Source organism: Panthera leo, chromosome A1 (assembly GCF_018350215.1).
Source record: "Panthera leo isolate Ple1 chromosome A1, P.leo_Ple1_pat1.1, whole genome shotgun sequence".
Taxonomy (NCBI): Eukaryota; Metazoa; Chordata; class Mammalia; order Carnivora; family Felidae; genus Panthera; species Panthera leo.
This window is the reverse complement of record NC_056679.1, coordinates 19,128,313-19,149,078: the sequence shown is the minus strand read 5'-3', so window position 1 is coordinate 19,149,078 and position 20,766 is coordinate 19,128,313. Positions and strand designations below refer to the sequence as shown.

At 37.7% G+C, this 20,766-nt stretch overlaps 1 protein-coding gene across 1 annotated transcript in view; it reads left to right on the top strand.

Moving 5' to 3' along the window:
- The window catches only part of VPS36 (vacuolar protein sorting 36 homolog), a 30,252-nt gene extending 9,766 nt beyond the window's left edge, over window positions 1-20,486 (top strand). Inside the window, exons 4-14 of the mRNA XM_042907263.1 lie at window positions 1,420-1,534; window positions 2,598-2,687; window positions 3,409-3,495; window positions 11,175-11,207; window positions 11,331-11,408; window positions 12,044-12,178; window positions 13,800-13,865; window positions 15,260-15,324; window positions 15,940-16,024; window positions 16,932-17,008; window positions 17,092-20,486. Coding sequence (XP_042763197.1) covers window positions 1,420-1,534; window positions 2,598-2,687; window positions 3,409-3,495; window positions 11,175-11,207; window positions 11,331-11,408; window positions 12,044-12,178; window positions 13,800-13,865; window positions 15,260-15,324; window positions 15,940-16,024; window positions 16,932-17,008; window positions 17,092-17,185 — 925 coding nt within the window. The 3' untranslated portion in view covers window positions 17,186-20,486. The remainder of the gene's footprint in view (window positions 1-1,419; window positions 1,535-2,597; window positions 2,688-3,408; window positions 3,496-11,174; window positions 11,208-11,330; window positions 11,409-12,043; window positions 12,179-13,799; window positions 13,866-15,259; window positions 15,325-15,939; window positions 16,025-16,931; window positions 17,009-17,091) is intronic.
- Window positions 20,487-20,766: the final 280 nt, after the last annotated feature.

Genomic DNA, 20,766 nt, shown 5'->3' with positions numbered 1-20,766 from the left:
ATTTGAATTTTCCTCTGCTGTCTTCCAAGGGAATCTAAACTGTAACAAAAATATTTAAAATATTTACTTTCCCATTAGTGTCTTATTTTTAACCATGTCCAGTGAGTAAGAATTTAATAATATGCCAGGTTAACTTTTCTCAAACATTCTCTTTAGCTCTCATCTCTTCCCTCCCAAGCAATTACCATATTTCATTGATTCAAAGACACACACACACACACACACACACACACACACACACACACACACATATATTTATCGTTTCACCTTTTAACATCTCATAACCTGGGGCGTGTGGGTGGCTCAGTCGGTTGAGCGTCCGATTCTTGATTTCAGCTCAGGTCATGATCCCACAGTAGTGGGATTGAGCCTTGTGTCAGGCTCCGTGCTAAGCATGGAGTCTGCTTAAGATTCATTCTTCCTCTGTCTCTCTCTCTTCTCTCTCCCTCTGACCCTCCCACACACATGGTGCTATCTCTTAAAAAAAAAAAACACACACACACCAAAACACCAAACATCTCATAACCCAAGATGCTTCTTTGATTTGGTGGTTTTTAAACTTGAAATATGGCAATTGAATGACCTGTGAAATGAATATACTTAAAAACTGGCCTGAATATTTTATGCTGACTTTGGGATTTTTAACCTTCATTTGACAAAAGGCTCTAAGCTAGGTATCCAAGATATTTTGACTGAGTGCTTTGGTTTTGTTAATTTTCGGAAGAAGATTGTTTATTGAGCGGGCTGGGGGAAAAAGAGGAATAAAGGCTTATAAAATTGAACAAATATAGTGATATTTTTATTAGCATAGAACATAATGGTAGTCATAAAGATTATGGTAGTTTGTGTTTCTAGAGCAGCAACATTTTGAGAATTGTTTTTGCTCTTGGATTATCTTCTAGATCATGCTGTTGATTGAGTGGCATTTTCCAAAAATTATACTGTAGAATGTTAGTTTTGGACAGAGTTTTAACAAAATGTCAGCTAGCCGGTTTTATACAGATAAGTTTTCACATTTTGTTTTCAAATGAGTAAGGTAGTATGCTTTGGCAGAAATTAGAGGCCCCCCTGGTAACCTCTGGGGATGATTCTGTCCATGGAAAACCCTAATCATAAGCCAATGTAATGAACTATCCCAAATTTTACAAACTTATTTTGAACTTATTTTTGAAACCACCTTCTGAATTAATCTATAGAACTCGTAACTTGAACGTCTTGGTTCGTAGCTTATAAATTATAAGTAGAGGTATTTTTGAAAGGTTCATTAATACTGATGTAATAAAAAATATAAAAGAATTCCTTTCAAGATGTCCCTTGTTTCTACATGAATTTTAAAAGTGAACTCAAATATATTAAAGGTTATGAAAATAGAATTAGTGATGCTTAAAGGTGATTAAATTCATTACATTTATTCCTTAGTGCCAAAATAGTGGTTCATCTTCACCCTGCTCCACCTAACAAAGAACCTGGTCCTTTCCAGAGTAGTAAGAACTCCTACATCAAACTCTCCTTCAAGGAACATGGCCAGATTGAGGTGAGCTTTTTTATGCATAAAATTGGACTAGAAATGTGTACTTGTGTGTATTTTTATTGTTTGTTAATAAGGTGGAAATCCGTATTGTACAACATACCAGGTTTCACCATATTTTTACAACAAAATTTTTCTAATAGATTAAGCCTTATCAGTAGAAAAATGAAGTTTAGGTTCCAGTGAGAACAGGAAGCAGGAGGGTGTGGTCACAAGGAAAACCCAGAAGCTGGCAATATGCTAAGTCATGCTATTAGGCCACTAGTAAACTTTTCAGTGGTTTGGTTAAGGAGGCAGAGTATAATGCAGTGAAATGTTAAACTATCTTGGTATCTGATAGCTCATCAGCCTTAAATCAGGCAGTCTTTCTTTACGGACTCCATATAGATCTAATCACTTACCTACTTACTCCATGATATGATAGTTTACAGGTTCTGATTAGTAAGTGACTATATAAGTATTCCTCAGACATTTACAAGGGTATGTTTATCTCCCCCATTGATATCCTAAATTATTTATGTTTTTTTTTTCTATAACCCCTCACCGAGTGCTCCTCACACAGTAGGCACTAAGCAAATGTAAGTGACTAATTGCAGTCATGCTCACTGTCGGTAAAAAATATAGTTGATTTTCTGTGAGTGTAGTGATGTTTTGGCTCTCATTTCTGGCTTCACATTTTAACTAGACAAATTATTCTCCGCTTCCTTCATGGATAATGGTTGTATATTTTTCTTGGCACTCTGTCTGTTTCACTATAGATTGAAAACAATCCACATATGCAGGATTGTTTAAAGTAAGTCTATTTATTCATTGTCACTCATCTCTTTGTTGAGAATAGCTCACTTAAATAGAAGGTCAGTTTCTTTCTTTCTTTTTTTTTTTTCCTTTGTGCTTTCTGAAGCTGATCCAAGAAGAGAACTTCCTTTGGTTTCTTTTGATGTCTCTGAGAATTCTAGGCTTTTTGCAATGACTGAACAGACCTTTCAACTAAAGAAATGTTAAGTAATAATTTGTATAAGGATACTATAACCTGACTGACTCATTTAAAGTGTATGTATGTGCGCAACAGTTTTATAGGCGTTTGTCTGAGGAAATGACACAGAGAAGATGGGAGAATATGCCAGTTTCCCAAGCTTTACCGACAAATAGAGGACCCCAGGTATTGTTGGAACTATTTCTTAACCCAATGTTTTCAATTCTGTACTTGCATCTTCATTAAGGGAAAAGATTTCTATGATTATAGAACTTGTGAGAAACAAAATGGTACTCTGATAAAACCTTTATTTTCAGAGAACCTAGTTTAGTGCTCTGCACACAGTAGATACTTAGCAAAAACAAATGACTACTTACCAGAGTAACTCTTGGGGTGGTCACAGTTAGATTCCATTCACTACATTCTGTTCTTCCTAATCAGTCTGGCATCAGAGAACAGACAGTGCCTCTAGGTGATGTTTTTCAGACCAGTCTAAATTAACCACCAACTGTGGACAGACACTCAAATGTGTGAAAGTACTTTGTGTAATAATGGTCAAATACCAGAATTTTTAACCATAATTTCTTGCATGTTTGAGACCCTATTAAATATGATACGTATATAATAGTTTACCAAAGAACAAAAATGAATTTAATTTCTATCTAAAATACAGAGTAAAATATGCCAGTTATTGTAGATACAGTTTTTTTTTTAATATTGATTTGAAGATCACTATGTATGACAAGAAACTGACAAATGTTTTGAAAGGAAACTAGATGTAATTGTATGCTGTTTTTCTTTGGTTCTTTGTGGGTCCTTTTCCACCATTGAAAACACATTATGGTGGGTTGCAAAAGATTGTGTCCTTCCTATTTTGTATGTTTTATTTTCTACTTTTGTTTCTCAGCCAGGAAGAATAAGGGCTGTGGGAATTGTAGGCATTGAAAGGAAGTTGGAAGAAAAAAGGAAAGAAACTGACAAAAACATTTCTGAGGTAACTCTTAACATAAGTTCCGGTCAGCTGTCTTTTTCAGCCATTTGTGTTTATTCTTTTGGATGTAGCTGATGACTAATTCCATTCTGTATATTGGAATATATTTAGTTTGCCTGAAGCCACAGTCTCTTATTCCAGGTCTTCTTCTGGGTGGCATAATTTAGCCAAACCATGTTTTAAAAAGCCTTTTCCAAAAAGAAATAAAAACAGTGCAAATTTGTTTTCTCTGATGTTAGAAAACATGGTGTGTTGTTGTGTAAGTTTTAAAGTGTAGATGGAGTTGATTGGATAATACTGCTAATGAATTCAGGGTCCTCTGTATAATTATTTTGGCTGTTTGGTTAACTTAGTTGAGGGAAAAATGCTGTTCTGTGGCTGTTAACCTGGTTAGATACCACACAGCTTTATGCTGATGACCACTCGGGGACCAGACACAGAGACAGTAAGAATGGCTCAAACCAGTCCGTTATTTCCACTAGGAGAACAACGCTGAGCATGTGCATAACAGTGTTTTTGAACCTTCATCATATATGAGGAAGTTCAAGTGAAAGGGGAAGAATTCTAATTAAGGAAACCAGTTATGCATATTAGACTCTGTGGTTAGTTAATACATCTGAACATACCAGTTGTTTTCCTGTGTTTATATAAAGATGGTCTCGGATTTTTATGAAATTACTCTATGAAGTAATTCTTCAGTTTTTAATAATAGTGTTTAAGTTAAATCCCATTGACTAGTGCTGTTCATAGAATTTCAAGGATATGTATCAGTCACATAAAGTCTAAACTGCAAATAGTTATTGAATACCTGTATTAATCAAGATTCTCCAGAGAGAAAGGATCTCTTTTGCACTGCTGGTGGGAATGCAAACTGGTGCAGCCACTCTGGAAAACAGTATGGAGGTTCCTCAAAAAATTAAAAATAGAACTACCCTATGACCCAGCAATGGCACTACTAGGTATTTATCCAAGGGATGCAGGTGTGCTGTTTCGAAGGGGCACATGCACCCCCATGTTTATAGCAGCACTATCCACAATAGCCAAAGTATGGAAAGAGCCCAAATGTCCATCGATGGATGAATGGCTAAAGAAGATGATGTGTGTGTGTGTGTGTGTGTGTGTGTGTGTGTGTATGTAGCGAAATTAGAGAAAGACAAGTATCATATGACTTCACTCATATGAGGACTTCAAGACACAGAACAGATGAACACAAGGGACGGGAAGCAAAAATAATATAAAAACAGGGAGGGGGACAAAACATAAGAGACTCTTAAATACGGAGAACAAACAGAGGGTTACGGGAAGGGTTGTGAGAGGGGGGATGGGCTAAATGGGTAAGGGACATTAAGGAATCTACTGAAATCATTGTTGCACTATTCGCTAACTAACTTGGATGTAAATTAAAAAAATAAAAAAAATAAAGAAAAGATTCTCCAGAGGGAAAAAAACAATGGGAGATATATAGATGTAGATATCAATATATACCTTTATATACATCTATCTTTCCATACACAGACACACACACAGACATTTAAATTTTCTTTTAATGTTTATTTACTTTTGAGAGGGAGGGTAGGGGCAGAGAGAGAAGGAGACATAGAATCGGAAGCAGGCTGCAGGCTCTGAGCTGTCCGCACAGAGCTGGAACTCATGGACTGTGAGATCATGACCTGAGCTGAAGTTGGACATTTAACTGACTGAGCTACCCAGGTGCCCCCAAAGACATTTAATATAAGAAATCGGCTTGTTTGATTGTGGGGATTGAGAAATCCCACAATCTGCCAACTGCAAGCTGGTGACCCAAGAAAGTTGGTGATATAAGTTCTAATCTGAGTATGAAGGCCTGCGAACCAGGAGCACTGACGGTTTAGGTCTAGTCCAAGGGCAGGGTAAGACTGCTGTCTTGGCTTAAGCAGTCAGGCAGAGAAAGAAAACGTGAGTTCTCCTTTCGACCTTTTGTTCCTTCAGACTCTCAGTGGATTGGGTGATGCCCGCCCACAGTGAGGAGAGCAGTTGTGCTTAAGTCTACCATTTCAAATGCCGACCTCATCTAGAAACATCCTCACAGACACATCAATAACGTCAAAACCTGGGAACCTCATCATCTGATCAAGTCGGCATGTAAAATTAACCATCATAGTACCAATTCTTGGCCCACTAAATTGAAAATATAGGTTATCATTGAGAAACCAAGGTCATTTGGCCTAGTAAGTGCCCGTGGTCTAGGTTTTGCTGATCTCACATTTATGGTAAAGTTGTACGTGTTCCTCGGCTCTGTGTATTTCCTGCAAATTGGCAGCTGGATCCAGAGGCTTCACCCGACCTCTCTTTGATCCCTTTGATAAGATTAGTGGTGATACTGTATTCTTTCCTCAGGAGGCACATCATGTCTTTGTTGATGTTGTCAGCAGCTGTTCACGTTCGGTGCATAGATCTTTTGGTTCTTTGGTGGTTACAAATGGCAATATTTTAGGATTTATTTTTTATTTATTAGTTGAAATCCTTTTTGAAGAGCTGCTTCCCTTCATCTATTTGACTACTCATACGGGGCAAGATAAATGACTTTTTCTTTATCATCAGCATAATGAATTGGTTCCTTATCCTCCAATGCCAACTCATTGGAGTTTTTTACATATTATTGTGAACTCATAAATTGTAACATATTTGGTGGGTTTCAATCAGTTACAATTATTATCCTGTTTAAAGCCCACATTGTCCCATCTTTGGCCAGTGGGAGCCTCTTCAGGTTGGCCCCTTAGTATTTTTGATGTGACCTGGTGGACTTTGATAGCTTCCCTACTATTTGATGTGACAAAAGTTCCAGAACCATCTTGTATGTTTCCTGCCCCAATCTGGAATCAATCGTTACCTAAGAATCTCTGTTTGTTTTGTTTTGTTTTAGTGGTAAGTTATATTTTAAAACACAATCTGCCTGCTAGGACTCTATCTCTGCTGGGCTGATCTTTATTTATTTCTAGTCCTTTTTAGTGGAAAGAGCTAGGTGTTTGTTTATTTGTTTGAGTACAAGTGCCTCATAAGGTCATAGTGATACTTCCTGTTCAAAGTCAGGACACCACTACCAAATAATTACTAAAATAGTTAAAAAGATTGTGTGTGTGTGTATGTGAACTCCCCATTATTCCCAATTTTAAACATAGATGTGCAGTATCTGAAGATTCAGCCACTGGGTGCACTCTCTCCGCTCTGGCTCTCAGTGAGTCCTAGTTGTACAGGTAACTATGTGTGACACCACCCGTCCTGATGTGGACCTCCCTCCGGTAGATTTTTCAGAAGTGCTCACGGGAACAGTATTCCCTGAGTTCTGGCATGTTTGTATCCCTTGTACATGAAGTCATTTGGTGGATTTAAAATCCTTGGCTCACGTGTTCTTTCCCTGAGTGCCTTTAATCGGTTACTTTCAGTTTTGTGTCTGGCATGAAGTGTTGCTGTCAAAGGGGGAGGCTAATCTAATTCTTCACCACCGTAAAAGTCAGTATTTTTCCTAGATGCCCAAAGGCTTTTTTCCCCCTTTTTTAGAAAGCCCAGTAATTTTAGCAGACTGTGTCAATGTGTTAGTCATTCTGGGTTGTTATTTTCAGGTACACGGGACGCTTTCAGAATTCGGTTCCAGAAGCTGTTTCTTTTAATTTCAGGGAGTTTTTTTTTCAATTTTATAGTTTTTAATAATTGCTTTTAATTTTTCTTCGGTGACTCCTGTTAGCTGTATGCTGGAGCTCTACTGCCTAGCTTTACTGCTCGCAACTTTCTTTCAGACCCTTTTTATCTCTTTCATTTCTGTTCCATTTAGAAGATTTCCCTCTTTTTAAACTTTTGTTTCTCTTAATATACTATCTGTTGTGTTTATTCACTTTTGCGTTCTAATATAGTCATTATTTCTGAATTGATTTTTTAAAAATTCTTTCATGAATCCTGTCACCTCATTTCTGACTTATTGTGTCTACTGATGGCTTGTGTCATTTTATTAACGTCTTTTAGCTCATGTTGAAATAAAAGGTTATTTGATCTGATCTATGAGCATGTCAGTCTGGCTTGCTTTTATTGTCTGTAATGTTAGTCTCCTTATTTTCTTTTTTCTCATAATAACTTTGTGTGGCATTTGACCTTGATGCTTGGCTGTTGCTATTTTTCTTTTCTTTTTTTTTTGAAACAGCTCTTTTTATTTTTAAAGCTTATTACTTATTTAGAGAGAGTGTGAGCAGGGAAGGGGCAGAGAGAGAGGGAGAGAGAATCCCAAGCAGGCTCCGCACTGTCAGCGCAGAGCCTGACACAGGGCTTGATTCAGAAACCATGAGATCACGACCTGAGCCGAAGTCAGATGCTTAACTGACTGAGCCATCCAGGCGCCCCTGCTGTACTATTTTTTACGTTAAATTAGTTTTGCTGCCCTTTCAGAGGAAGGCCTAGTGTAGGGTAGCTGGTCTTATTCCACAAAGCCCACTTTTCTTCTGTGTTGATGCATTATTAAAAGCGGTGGTGGCCTGCTTTCTGGTTTCCTGGCCCTATTCCCTTCCTCTGTTTTTTATCTGGACCCTTTTTCCCCCCTTCCTCTCTCTCTCTTTTTTTTTTTTTTAAGTTTATTTATTTTGAGAAAGAGAGCGTGCAAGAGCAAGGGTGGGGCAGAGAGAAAGGGAGAGAGAGAACCCTAAGTAGGCTCTGTGCCGACAGCACAGAGCCCCACTTGGGGCTCCATCCCACACACTGCGAGACCATGACCTGAGCTGAAATCGAGTCAGTCCCTTAACCGGCTAAGCCACCCAGGCACCCCTATCTCGAGGTTATTATAGCTATTTTGTCATTTCGTTTTATAGTATATGCTGCCTATGGGTTTTTGGTTTTGAGATCTAGTTGCGCTGTCTTGTTTCATGTTGGGATTTAGAGAGATTAAAAAACTATGCTGCCATAGCCACCATCTTTCCAGAATCTTTAAATTCATAAAATTCCAGCATTTTGGCATCAAAGGGGTTTTTTTCTATCCAGAGAAGTAGTCATCTCAGAGCTAGTGACTAGATTCAGAACCAGGGTTATGAGAACTCAGTCTTCTGATTTGCAGACAAGCGTAGTCGACTGCATCATAGCTACTCTCTTCATCGTTCAGAAGGTACTATCACTGCCCTCTTTCAGTGACATTTACTGTCATCCTCTTGTGTGACACTTCTGGAGACGGCACAGAGCAGTGAACTAATTTTGAATTAGTATTCTTCTGAATTGTGCCATACTAATTTGGTGTTCAAAATAATGTTTTTCTTGGGGCGCCTGGGTGGCTTCGTCGGTTAAGCATCGAACTTCCGCTCAGGTCATGATCTCAAGGTTTTGTGAGTTCAAGCCCGATGTCGGGCTCTGCGCGGATGGTACAGAGCCTGCTTGGGATTCTCTGTCTCTGTCCCTGCCCCACTCATTCTGTCTCTCTCTAAATAAATAAGCTTAAATTTTTTTTTAATTAAAAAAACCCAAAATAATGTTTTTCTTAATTTATGAAATGCTGCTGTGTTTCAATCTAATTTCCATGGAGTTGCATAGCTCAAAGGATTCAATACAGTCATCGTGCTCGTTCATGCAGGTCAGTGATTTATTCAGCAGGTGGTCCTTGCTCTCCACTTTGTGCAAGCCCTGCATCAGGTTGATGTTTTAGATATTGTGATGATGCACCAGACGGGCAAGCAAACAGGCATTCTCTACAGCGGGAGAAATGCTGCGTTAGAGAAAATGGCGGCTGCAGCAGGAACACAGTATATGGCCTCTAACTTCCTTGGGGTTCAGGGAAGTCTTGTTAGCAAAAGTAATGGAAGTCAAGGCCTGAAAGTTTAGCAGGCACTAACAGAAGACTAGTAGAGATAAGAGGATCCAGGTAGAGGGAACAGAATATGTAAAGGTACAAAATCAAGAAAACCAAAACAGAATATTCAAGAATATATTAATAGTTACTAAAGCTGATAACCAAATTAATGACTGGAAACAAGAAATAATGCTATAAATCAGCATACGAGGGTACTTTTAAAGCAGATGTCATTGTTTTTTTAATTGGAGTAGAAATTTGACTGTGGACTTGGTAGAGGGTTAGAAAGTTCTATAAACTGGCAGATAAGATAGCAGAACGGGCAAATCATCTGTTTTGCATTTGCACATGTGTTGCTTTTATTGTAGGTAGTTTCTCTACCTCTTTTTTTGGATAATTGGCTGATTGCTTATTTTAGAATAATAATATGGATAGATGTGAGGAAGCTTTCATTTGTGTTTTATGATTACTTAAAATATAGATAATTCTTCTAAGACACTAAAATATTTGTATTTGTCTTTTACAGACTGTAAGCAACAGGGCTAATTGATGTATTCTGTGTGGAATCACTATTACTTTTAGCATATTTTTTCTATGGAAATGTAACCTAGTAAATAAAGTGATTTACCATATAAAATTTTTAAAGTGTTGTCTTACTAGTGTTCCCTACCCCGGTAAAAGAAATCTGTAAATATTTTGTATATTCAAAGTAAAACTCTAAGTGTGTAAAGTGTTTGTGTCTTTTATTTTTGAAAACTAGGTTGGTGTGTGATTTGCCCTCCATTTAAATGTTAGAGTGGACTTAGTTTCAGAGCTGGTGCCCCGAGTTTCCCACAAAAGGTTTCCTGCATCTGCTGGCTGTTGCTGATAAGAATCCAGTGTTTAAGCCTTTTGTTTATCTGAGGAAATTCCTGTTAGGTGTGTGCACATTCCCCTTTGTTCTCAGTATTAGCCTTAGTAAGTCTGGCCATAAGAATCTTACACAACACTCTATTCTTTTAGCAAAATCCTTTTGCAGATGGGGGATACTTTTCTGTATGTGATTACGATGGGCATGGGCTTATCAGAATCTGCTGACCATTATTCTGTATCGACCAAAAGATTCTTCAGTTAATGCGAAGTTGCTTAATTGGCTTAAAAAATAACATTTGTGCACATCATTTGGCAGATGTTCTTCATTGGAAGTATGTTTTCGGCGATATGAAATAAATTTACTATAAATATGTCTGATTAAAGTTTGAAGAGGCCTTTGAAGTGGATATTCATTGTAGTAAATCAAACAATTAATGGGTTTTATTTAGGTATATTTTGGTGGTATTTGAATGTTTTTCTTTTGTGATATCCACTACATCCCAAGCTACAAGTATAAACTCTTCAATATTTAGAGGCTGAGGTTTACAGTTTCAGTTAAGTCACACCTGCTATTAAAGCCAAAATTGTTGTGCCCAAAGAAGTATTCTGGCAGCTGCACATTGCCATTTTCAACCAGGAAAGCTTTACAATGCCTTTGATTCTTGACCTCCCATCAGGAAATGGTTTTGGCAAGAACCAGTGACAAATTCTCTTACTTATGTGAAAGAACAGTAAACAATATTTTCTGAACGATTTATTACTTATGTCACCTTTTGTTTGTTTAATCAATCATAACCTTTTTCTTTGAAAATTTGAAAAGTTGTTTTTTGCAGTTTGTTTTGGAAAATTTATGGTTTCTTAGCTAAACTGAATCCTTAGAATAAGATAGGCTTATTACTTATGTAAATATTTATATAAATAGATATCTGTAAGAAGTTTTCATAAATTTTTGTCAAAGGGAAGAAAACAGAGTGCTTCATTGCTTAAAAACATCTTTAATCTTTAGATTCCAACAAAAACTCATTTCTCATTTCAGGCCTTTGAAGACCTCAGCAAGCTAATGGTCAAGGTATATGTAATTTATACCTATTAAATTCTTACCAATTATCATGTAAGTTTTGAACTTGTGTTTTGTTAGCAAGGCACTTTGGGGACTTTTTTTTTTTTCAGTCTTTTACTGTTCTCTTCACAGGCTAAGGAAATGGTGGAGTTATCAAAATCAATTGCTAATAAGATTAAAGACAAGCAAGGTGACATCACAGAAGATGAGGTAAATAGATTGCTTTTTTAAGGCATTAGAAACCAGGTTACACAAATAACACAGTGATGTTTCAGTGGTTTAGCAGTTTCTTTCTTAATGTAGTGTTTTCTTTTAGGACTTGCAGGTATATGAAAGTGCTAACGAAAAAGTCAACCATAAAAACTTTGTTGGTTCTAGTAGGATTAAAGGATACTTCTGTACGTTCTCTTAGAGTGTGGAAAAGAGAGATATGGAAATGTGGAAGGAGTGGTTGTTTTATACATATCCATAAATTTGATACTTGTTTCGGTAAATTTCAGTACAATCTGGTCACAGCCATTTTCCTTTCTAAGTTTTTGGCTCTATCATTTGGTTGGCATTAAATACAGCATGGTTGTTCCCTAGCCACTTCTCACACCAAACTCATGAGCTCAGTGGAGTATGAGATATCAAGATAGAAAAAAGAAGAAGAATTAGCTTCACACAGGGAACTACTGGAAATCCACTTTCTTAGAATTCACGCTATCAAAACACAGTAGAAGAAATGGGTAGATACAGATATAATTGAGTAGCATTGAATTTATGATAGAAAGATTTTCAATGTTGGGGTGGAAAGACTAATTCTGCTTTTTAGTCTTTTTGTGCATTTTCTCCTCTTATTATAGACCATCAGGTTTAAATCCTATTTGCTGAGCATGGGAATAGCTAACCCAGTTACCAGGGAGACCTGTGGCTCGGGCACACAGTACCACATGCAGCTGGCCAAACAGCTGGCTGGGATACTGCAGGCGCCTCTGGAGGTAAAAACAAAACCTGAGTGGTCTCTTTCGGTTGTGTTAAATTATCTCGATGTCATCAGAAATCTTAACAAGAGTTTAACTCCTTTCACAGTATGGTTACTATTCAACCAACATGTTATTTTTTGTTCAGGAATATTAAATTACTGGTTTTTTTTTTTTTTTTTTTTTTTTTTTTTGTCAAAATCTAAGTTGTTTTCAATTCCCATCTCAGGTATCTGTTGTAACTTCCTAAATCTATTTGATATAAAGTTTTTCTTCTCTCCTGTTTTCAAAAGGAAACATATGATCTCTACATGTTTACATATATTTCTATATATCTAGTCTGAATATATAGTGTACTGTTATAATTTGATAACACAGATATATCTTCTAACATGACTCAGGCAATCAAAACTTTACTTATTAAAGCACTCATATTAAGACGTATTTCCAACATGACAAAATAAGAAAAATATAATGAATCCCTGCATGCCCATCATCCAGGTTTATCTGTAAACATTGTCCACTGGAAATTATTTTAAAGCAGGGGCACCTAGGTGGTTTAGTCGGTAAGTGTCCTGACTCTTGATTTCAGTTCAGGTGATGATCTCACAGTTGGTGTGTTTGAGCCCCGTGTAAGGCTCTACACTGACAGTGCAGAGCCTGCTTGGATTGTCTGTCTTCCTCTCTGCCCCTCCCCGACTTGCAGGCCCACACTCACGCACTCTCTCAAAGCGAATAAATAAACATTAAAAAAATATGATTTTAAAGCAAATCCAAGACATCACATTACTTTATGTGTAAATTTTTCAGTATGTAATTACAAGGATAAAGATGCCTGTAATGTAATTATAATCCCATTTCACAAATTAAAAATTATTTTCAATATAATCAAATATCTACTTAGTGTTCACATTTTTTCTTATAGTTAGTTTGTTCAAATCAGGATACTTTGCAATTGGTTGATTTGCCACCCAGGTGTTTTTTTTTTTTTTTAATTCCGTGGGTTTCCCTCTCCTCTTTTTTTCTCTCCTATAAAATTTATTTATTGAAGAAACTAGTGGTTTTTCTTATAGAGTGTCTCAGAGTCTGGATCTTGCTGACTTGTATGTTAACATACTTCCCTGCCTTATGTATTCCCTGTAGACTGGTAGTTATATCTAGAAGTTCTTTTTTTTTTTTTTTTTCCTGCTGGATATTTCATAGAGGGTGCTGTGCATTTCCATCAGCAGGCGCAGAATGTCTTTTTTTTGTGTGATGTTAGCAGCTACTAACACTCAATGTCTAGATCTGTTACTTCATTAGAGATTACAATGGTGATATTGCCATTTAATTCTATAATTTTTTCATTTATTAGTTGTAATAACTCAAAACATTTAAATACACTTTTTGAAACTTGGTGTAGAGGCCCTCTTTTTATTTATGTAAATGTTGAAACAGTAATAATGATGTTAAAGTCCAAATATTGAATTTGAAATGCTTCACGTATCTGGCTAGGTTTTCCTGTGTGCAAATTTAGTTTTTAAAAGGCTTCTTAGGAAATTTTATGAATCCTGATTTCACTCTGCTTATGATTTCTGTTAAGGAATGCTAACTTGTGTGAACTATAACATAATACTTTTTAAATTTTGTATTTTAACAGGAACGAGGGGGAATAATGTCACTTACGGAGGTATACTGTTTAGTAAACCGAGCTCGAGGAATGGAGGTAAGAATAGAACATTTAGATATTCTTTTAACTAAATATAGACTTTCTTAACATAATACAAGTTCCCCTACAGTGAATACAATTTGAGGAAGGGCTGAGAATATCAAAACCATCTGAGAAGTAGTGTGGTGCAGTGACAAGAATACTGTCCTGCTCTGGGGATCTAGGAGGTAGACACTCTTCCTGGTTTTACCAGTGACATGATGATTGACCTTGAGTAGCTTACTTAACTTCACTGAGACTCGGTTGTCCTACGTCTAAAACAAGGATTTGGACTGATGGATACCTTCTGGCTTTAATATTCTGTGTTTGTATTGTGATTAGTAAGGTTGTGTATGAGGCCTTTTCCCTGTGACAGTTCCGTGTTTGGACTAACTGGGTTGGACACAGATGGCCTGGAGAGAAACAGAGGGAAAGCTGCCCTCTGCCTTTGGCCGTGAATCAGCAGTGGCTGCTCTTCAGCTCTCATTGCCCCTTCACACCCACATGTGTATGGTCCGTGCACTCTTTGTGCCCTTCAGTCAAACAGTTTTGCGGTGTCAGCAGTCACCTCTGTGCAGAGAACTCCTACATCTTTCAAGCGCCCACCCCAGGTTCACGAGCAAAGCCTCTGCTCTGTTTTTATTTGAATAGTCCTCAAGACTGCCGTCAGTGAGTACCTCCTACTGACCAGGCCTCCCAGTACCTCAGTGAGGCAGCTACTTTTACTGTCCCCGTCTTGGGAATAATATGAGGATGAGGAACTTGAGGCTTCCAGAGATTAAATTATTTGACCAAGGCTGCACCTGGAAATAGAGGTTTGACAGGCATTTGGACCCAGGCTGGGCCTATGACTCAAAGCTGTATTTGTCAAACGCCACAGTGGGCTGATTCTTTAAGGTTGCATGGGTCTGGAAGGGTGGCCACTAGCTAGCTACATGTGACGACTGTGAACTTGAAATACACCTAATCCAAACTGAGATATGCTGTAAGTGTAAATTACACACCAGATTTAGAAGACTCGGTACAGAAGAAAGAAATGTTAAATATCTCATTGATAATTTTTATATTGATTATATGTTGATGTTTTAGGTTTATTGGCTTAAATAAAATACATGTTTTAAAATTAATTTCACCTGTTTCTTTTTATTTTATGAATATGACTACCAGAAAACTTAGAGTTACATATACGGCTTGCATTGCTTTCTGTCGGATAGCACTGCTTCGCTTCTTTGTTAATCCTTTTTTCCTTGTGGTGATTAAGGCAACATGAAAGCCTTGATAAATGATTATTTATTTATTTATTTATTTTAAGTTAAAAAAAAAAAAAAAAGACTCCACACCCACCATGGGCCTTGAACACACGAGCATCACTCTATTAATTTGTAGTATAAACTGGATTTTCTTTCTATTAGTTGCTCTCACCAGAAGATCTAGTGAATGCATGCAAGATGCTGGAAGCACTACAGTTACCTCTCAGGTAAAAGAACCTCTGCAAGAAGCGTGCCAACTTGAGCCACTGTTCGTCACACAGTAGACAGGAAAACCCTGCCAGGTCTGCCCACACAGGTCTGTGCGTGGTGAACCAACACATCGCCCCTCTGGGAATTATACCGTGTGAGCAGAATTCACTTGTTCTCCTAGCTTCCCTCCTTACCCGGGCGGTACATGGCCTGAGGGGCTAGTGGGCCAACTCTTGTTGATTTGGGGCAATGAAAGAAGAATGTGGGCTCTCCTATGAGGTCAGAATAACCAGCCCCTCTGCTAGACATTTCGTGCTTGTTTCTGGAGATTTAAAACTACAGATGTTCAGCTGTGAATTGTATTTTCCTCCCTTCAGATTAAAAAAAAAAAAAAAAAGTGCCAGACATATTTTATTTAGCCTGTGGATTATAGTTCATAATGTTATTAACTGTATTTATTCGTGAGTTCCTAGTTATGCTGTAATTGCCTGTGGTTGTTACGTTTTAGATGCTGTTTTGTGTTAATATTGCCCTCATGCCCAGCATAAAAGAAAGTACAGGATATTTGTACCTCCTTAGTGGTTGAAGATCCTAGATACTCACAGCTTGGTTTTCCCATCTGCGGTTTTCAGGCTCCGAGTTTTTGACAGTGGCGTCATGGTAATTGAGCTTCAGTCCCACAAGGAAGAGGAAATGGTGGCCTCAGCCTTGGAGACCGTATGTGAACCAGTTTCCTCATTAGTCTGCCCACCAAGACGTGACTCCATAGCAACTTGAGAAACAGGCTTTCCTTTTGAATTTAATTTTTCTAAAAAGTAATGTTTGTAGACCCAATTAAAAACACCTATTAACACTAGTGAATACTAATCAAAATGATACTTTTAAAGCTTTTTGAGACTTGCCAAGGAGAATTAGAATTCCTGAGGTGTTATCTTTTTGTTTGAAACTCAGTCTTGTGGACAGGTTTTTAACTTTGTTCATCAGAATGTTACCCTTGACTGAACTTTTTCTGTCAGTACCACCTACATAAACAGTCTTATAAAACATCACAAGTTGTTTTATGAAATAATTGCTTCAAAAAAACACGAAAAGGAACTGTAGTTTAGATGGATTTTACCAGCCAAACTGCTGCTGTTACTCATTAGGAGACTTGAAACATTACTGCCTTCATAGCCTCTGTGGCGAGCCTGCCTAATTTAAATATTTATTACATTTATTTTAAATTAGAGGAAAACCTCAAGACTATAGATATTTCTACCGTATATTTTAAGCTAAACCTATATATAAGGACCCTATATGTGGGACATGCAGTATGTACTCCATTAGAATTTATTATATGTTCCTTTTCAGAATATCAAGGGTTATTTTGGCGGTTTAGTACAGTGCCTTTGTAACTTTGTAGAGGGCTTCGTGATGTTTTAGGCTCTGCTATATTCATTCTGGGCCCTTCCGCATTTGTGGAATTGAGCATTAGTGAAGAAGATTTAGTTCAATATTGAATATTCTTGAGTTTTATTAGGAAATCCAATATATTCTTTCCTGAGCATAATGGTAGACATTCTCCCTAGGTTAGTACCTAGGTGGCCAAATTATCATATTTTTTTTCCTGCTGTGTTTCTGTTAGGTTTCAGAAAAGGGATCCCTGACATCAGAAGAGTTTGCTAAGCTGGTGGGAATGTCTGTCCTCCTGGCTAAGGAAAGGTAAGCGAGTCCTTGGTCTTCATTACAACTGTGTTTGTGTTTCTGAATGGACAGATGATTGTGGTTTTCCCCTTGATTCCTAGGTTGCTTCTGGCAGAGAAGATGGGCCATCTTTGCCGAGATGATTCAGTGGAAGGCTTGCGGTTTTACCCAAACTTATTTATGACACAGAGCTAAGGGTTTTGTATTTAAAATACTTTGTGTCCATACACTTGTATCATGTAGAGGTTGTATGACATTGAGCTCAGAGTAAACCTTGATGAACTGAGAATTTCTGGAACTTTACACTATAATATAAAACCCTTTTAATTTCTCCCTAAATATTATGGTCCAGGAAGTTTACTTAGGATAAATATAGGAAAATACAGAAAACTGAATGCCACAGTGAGTTGGAAATCATGCTACAGTTGTATAGAGCCCTCAGGGTTTAACTTGAAATATGGTGAATTTTAACTTGATCCTCAAATCTGTTTTTTTAAAGAAGGGAATCTAGTTATTAATGGGGGAAGAAGTTGAGTGTTTGGACAGGTTAGATCATTTTTCTGGTGTGACTAAAATTCACTGAATTATAAACAAAGTTTTTCCTCTGCATGTAATGTGCCCATTATGGGAGAGTGTTCATGAAGCAAGTCATACGTACAGTGTAGCTTAAGTGACAACACTGAACAGGACGTGAAACCACAGAACGCCACATGAGGCTTCTCCTAAGTAAGGGCTTTTCTTTAGAAGCAGTTATAAGCATGTCTTCAACAGACACCTTAAAAAAGGAGAGAGTTGTATTTGACTTACGTATGTATAGTCTGACTAGTTTTTTTTTTCCAAGTAATGATTTCATAGCTGGCATTTAAAGAATGCAACTATGTCATTTTGTTTTAAAAATGCTGTGGATTTTGAAACTGAATTAATGAGCTGTATAGACACGCCCAGAGATGTGATTACAAATTTGGAACTTAGAGGGTTCAGGAATTCCCTAGGGTTGTGTGGGGGAGGGGCCGGGAGAACCTTTAGGTCGCTTAAACAGGAACCTTGGTGCTCTTTGACCTGGAAAGCCAAGGACAGGAACATTGAAAGGGGACAAGTAATTGGTCTCCTTTTCCTACTCTTAAGGAGTTTCAACACTGCACTTTAAAAAAATATTTCATATCCCAGCAATATTTTTTTTCTTTACCCCATATATTAGAAGCTGTGTTGAGAAACTATGTCACTAGCAAGTATTACCAAGATAACAAAAACTGGCTACTCCTGAATTTCGATTGTTTGAGTTCTAAAGTGGGCTGCCTGACTTCATATGTCGGTGTGTTGGCATTACCTCAAACTCAGGGACCCCACAGGGACGCAAAGAGATCCCCTTCTAAGACTGCGTCGAAAGTGGGAAGCAGGGATGGTTTTCGGCCAAGCCTCCAGAAGGGATAGCGTCTGCACTGAGAGACCCATGGTGACCAGCAGGTGGGGATACCCAGGCTTAAGCTCTGGGATCCCTAAGATGTCACTGAGTGAGGTGGAGGGCCCCCTGCAGATGCCCTTTGGGGAGTTGCAGGGATCCTCAGCTGTAGACCCAGGGAATCCCTCCCACTGCAGCCAGAGTCAGTCTCTGATCCCCACCTGCAAAAGTGGCTGTTGCTGCTTCACATCCTCCAGCCTTACGGGAATGTCTTCATTTTCCAAACTTGTCGCTCATTCTGTATCGTGATGACAGATAGCCCCTAATGTCCTCATTGTTCAGCCTCAGGTTTGTTTTGGGGGAATTCAGTGTCTAGCCAAACAATGGCCCCATGTCTTTCAGGCCACCGTGCAGACTTGTTTGTGTGGCACTCCTGTTTCTGGGTTACACTCACACTGCTCTGGCAGACTTGTACACGCATGTTCATACGCACTTGCACACACGCTTACACACATGATGTCTCATCTGGCTAAGGCTTTTCAGAAATTACAAAGGTAAATAATAATCTGTTTCAGCGGTTGGGATGAATTGCAGTTGAGACTGTTTGAGCTACTGGATCTAGCTCTTAGGATTTGGATTCATTACAGCAAACTCCCACGGTTCAACATATTTGTTTACATTAGTGTGACAACACATTAACAGAAGTGGAGCAGTCTAAGTTGTATAAAGTGAACTAGGAGGAAGAAAAGTGACATGACTATATTTCGCACATGTCACATTAATTAGAAAACAAGTATGATTGATTTTACTGTTAAAGTGGGCATTCTTCACTGTTTCTAGACTTATATATGTATATTTTTGATTCCACCCACCCACCCATTCCCTCCCCCTCCTTTTTTTTTTTTTTTTTTTTTTTTGCCAAATAAGATGTTATTTTGGTCTTCTATTGGTAGAAGTTATGTTTAAATACAACCAATCAGGCCCTAAATGCAAAAAAATTCATCTCGGTGCTTATCACTGGTATAATTATTATTTTTGCTTTACTAACTTTGCTCTTAGGAGCATAAATTTGTAGCTTTATGATAATGGAATTTTTCTAGTCACTATCAAAGATTTTTTTACACTGTACAAGTGCAGGTTGTTTTCAGGATTAAATGATTGGAATTAATGTATATAGAGTAAAATTACTGGAAAACTTGTAAATGATTTTTCTTACCTTGGTGTTCTTTTTAAAATACTCTTTGAAAAACATATTAAAATGATAAACTTTTAATCAGAATAAGCCAGTACGTTAAACATTTTTTCTTTATTTTTGACCTCAAGATCTTACTGTTTTAGTTGTTCTAAAAGAATGGGAAATGGCTCATGAACTTTTTTTTTTTAATTCTTGATGTGAATTTCACGGTTGACTAACCTTGTGCATTCGCGTGAATGTACTGTCTCTCCAAGTGTTGGTTCCCTATAACCAGACTCGCCTGACCAGACATGGATTCATCAGGTGGTCATTCTCATGCTCTGCCCAACAATATCAGCGTTTTCACTTTGGTACAGTAGAGTCACACATATAAGCTGGTTAGATTTTTAAAGACTGTGCCTTGGAATGAAATCAAGCATGCTTAAAATGATCCCTGAAACTCTTAAATTGCCAGCGAAGTTCTTTATATCGTCTTACAGGTCGAATCCCTATAGAGTGATACATGGGTATGAATATATTATGAATATAGTAAGTACAATATACAATAAAAACTACATAGCAACAGTAGACATTTATAACACCAATAAGTAAACTATTTAAATGTGTGTCTTGTTTTTGTTTTTTGGCCAAGAGTTATGGTTGAATTTCTGTGAATTTATTTGCTAATCCCATCCCTTATTAAGACAGATCTAGAGTGTGAGCTCCGTAAGGGGAGAGCTTTTTGTCTGGTGTGTTTGTGGATATATCCTCAGAGCCTAGAACAGAACCTGGCACACAATAAGCATTCAATAAATATTAACTGAATGAATGAACTCTCATGTATATACCTATTTATAACCTGGCTCCATTTATCCTACTTTATCTCCCATTCAATTCAATAAAAAATTTTTTTGTTAAAAATCCATATTGACTGTGTGAGGAATTACGTGGGCTGCCGGTGGGGGGTGGAAACAAAATGAATAAGATACAGTCCCCACCTTTAAAAGGGTGGCGCAGTTAGGGAAATAGACATGTAAACAACCTTACCTGAAGATGGAATGGAAGGGGCACAGGTACATGCTGTGCAAGACAGAAGGAGGATCCTTTAGTTCTTGTGGGAGAGGAAGAGCCTCATAAACTAGGCTCGCAAGGACCAAGAGATCGTCAGTAAGTGGAGGCTGTTGGGTTAGAGGAACAGCATGA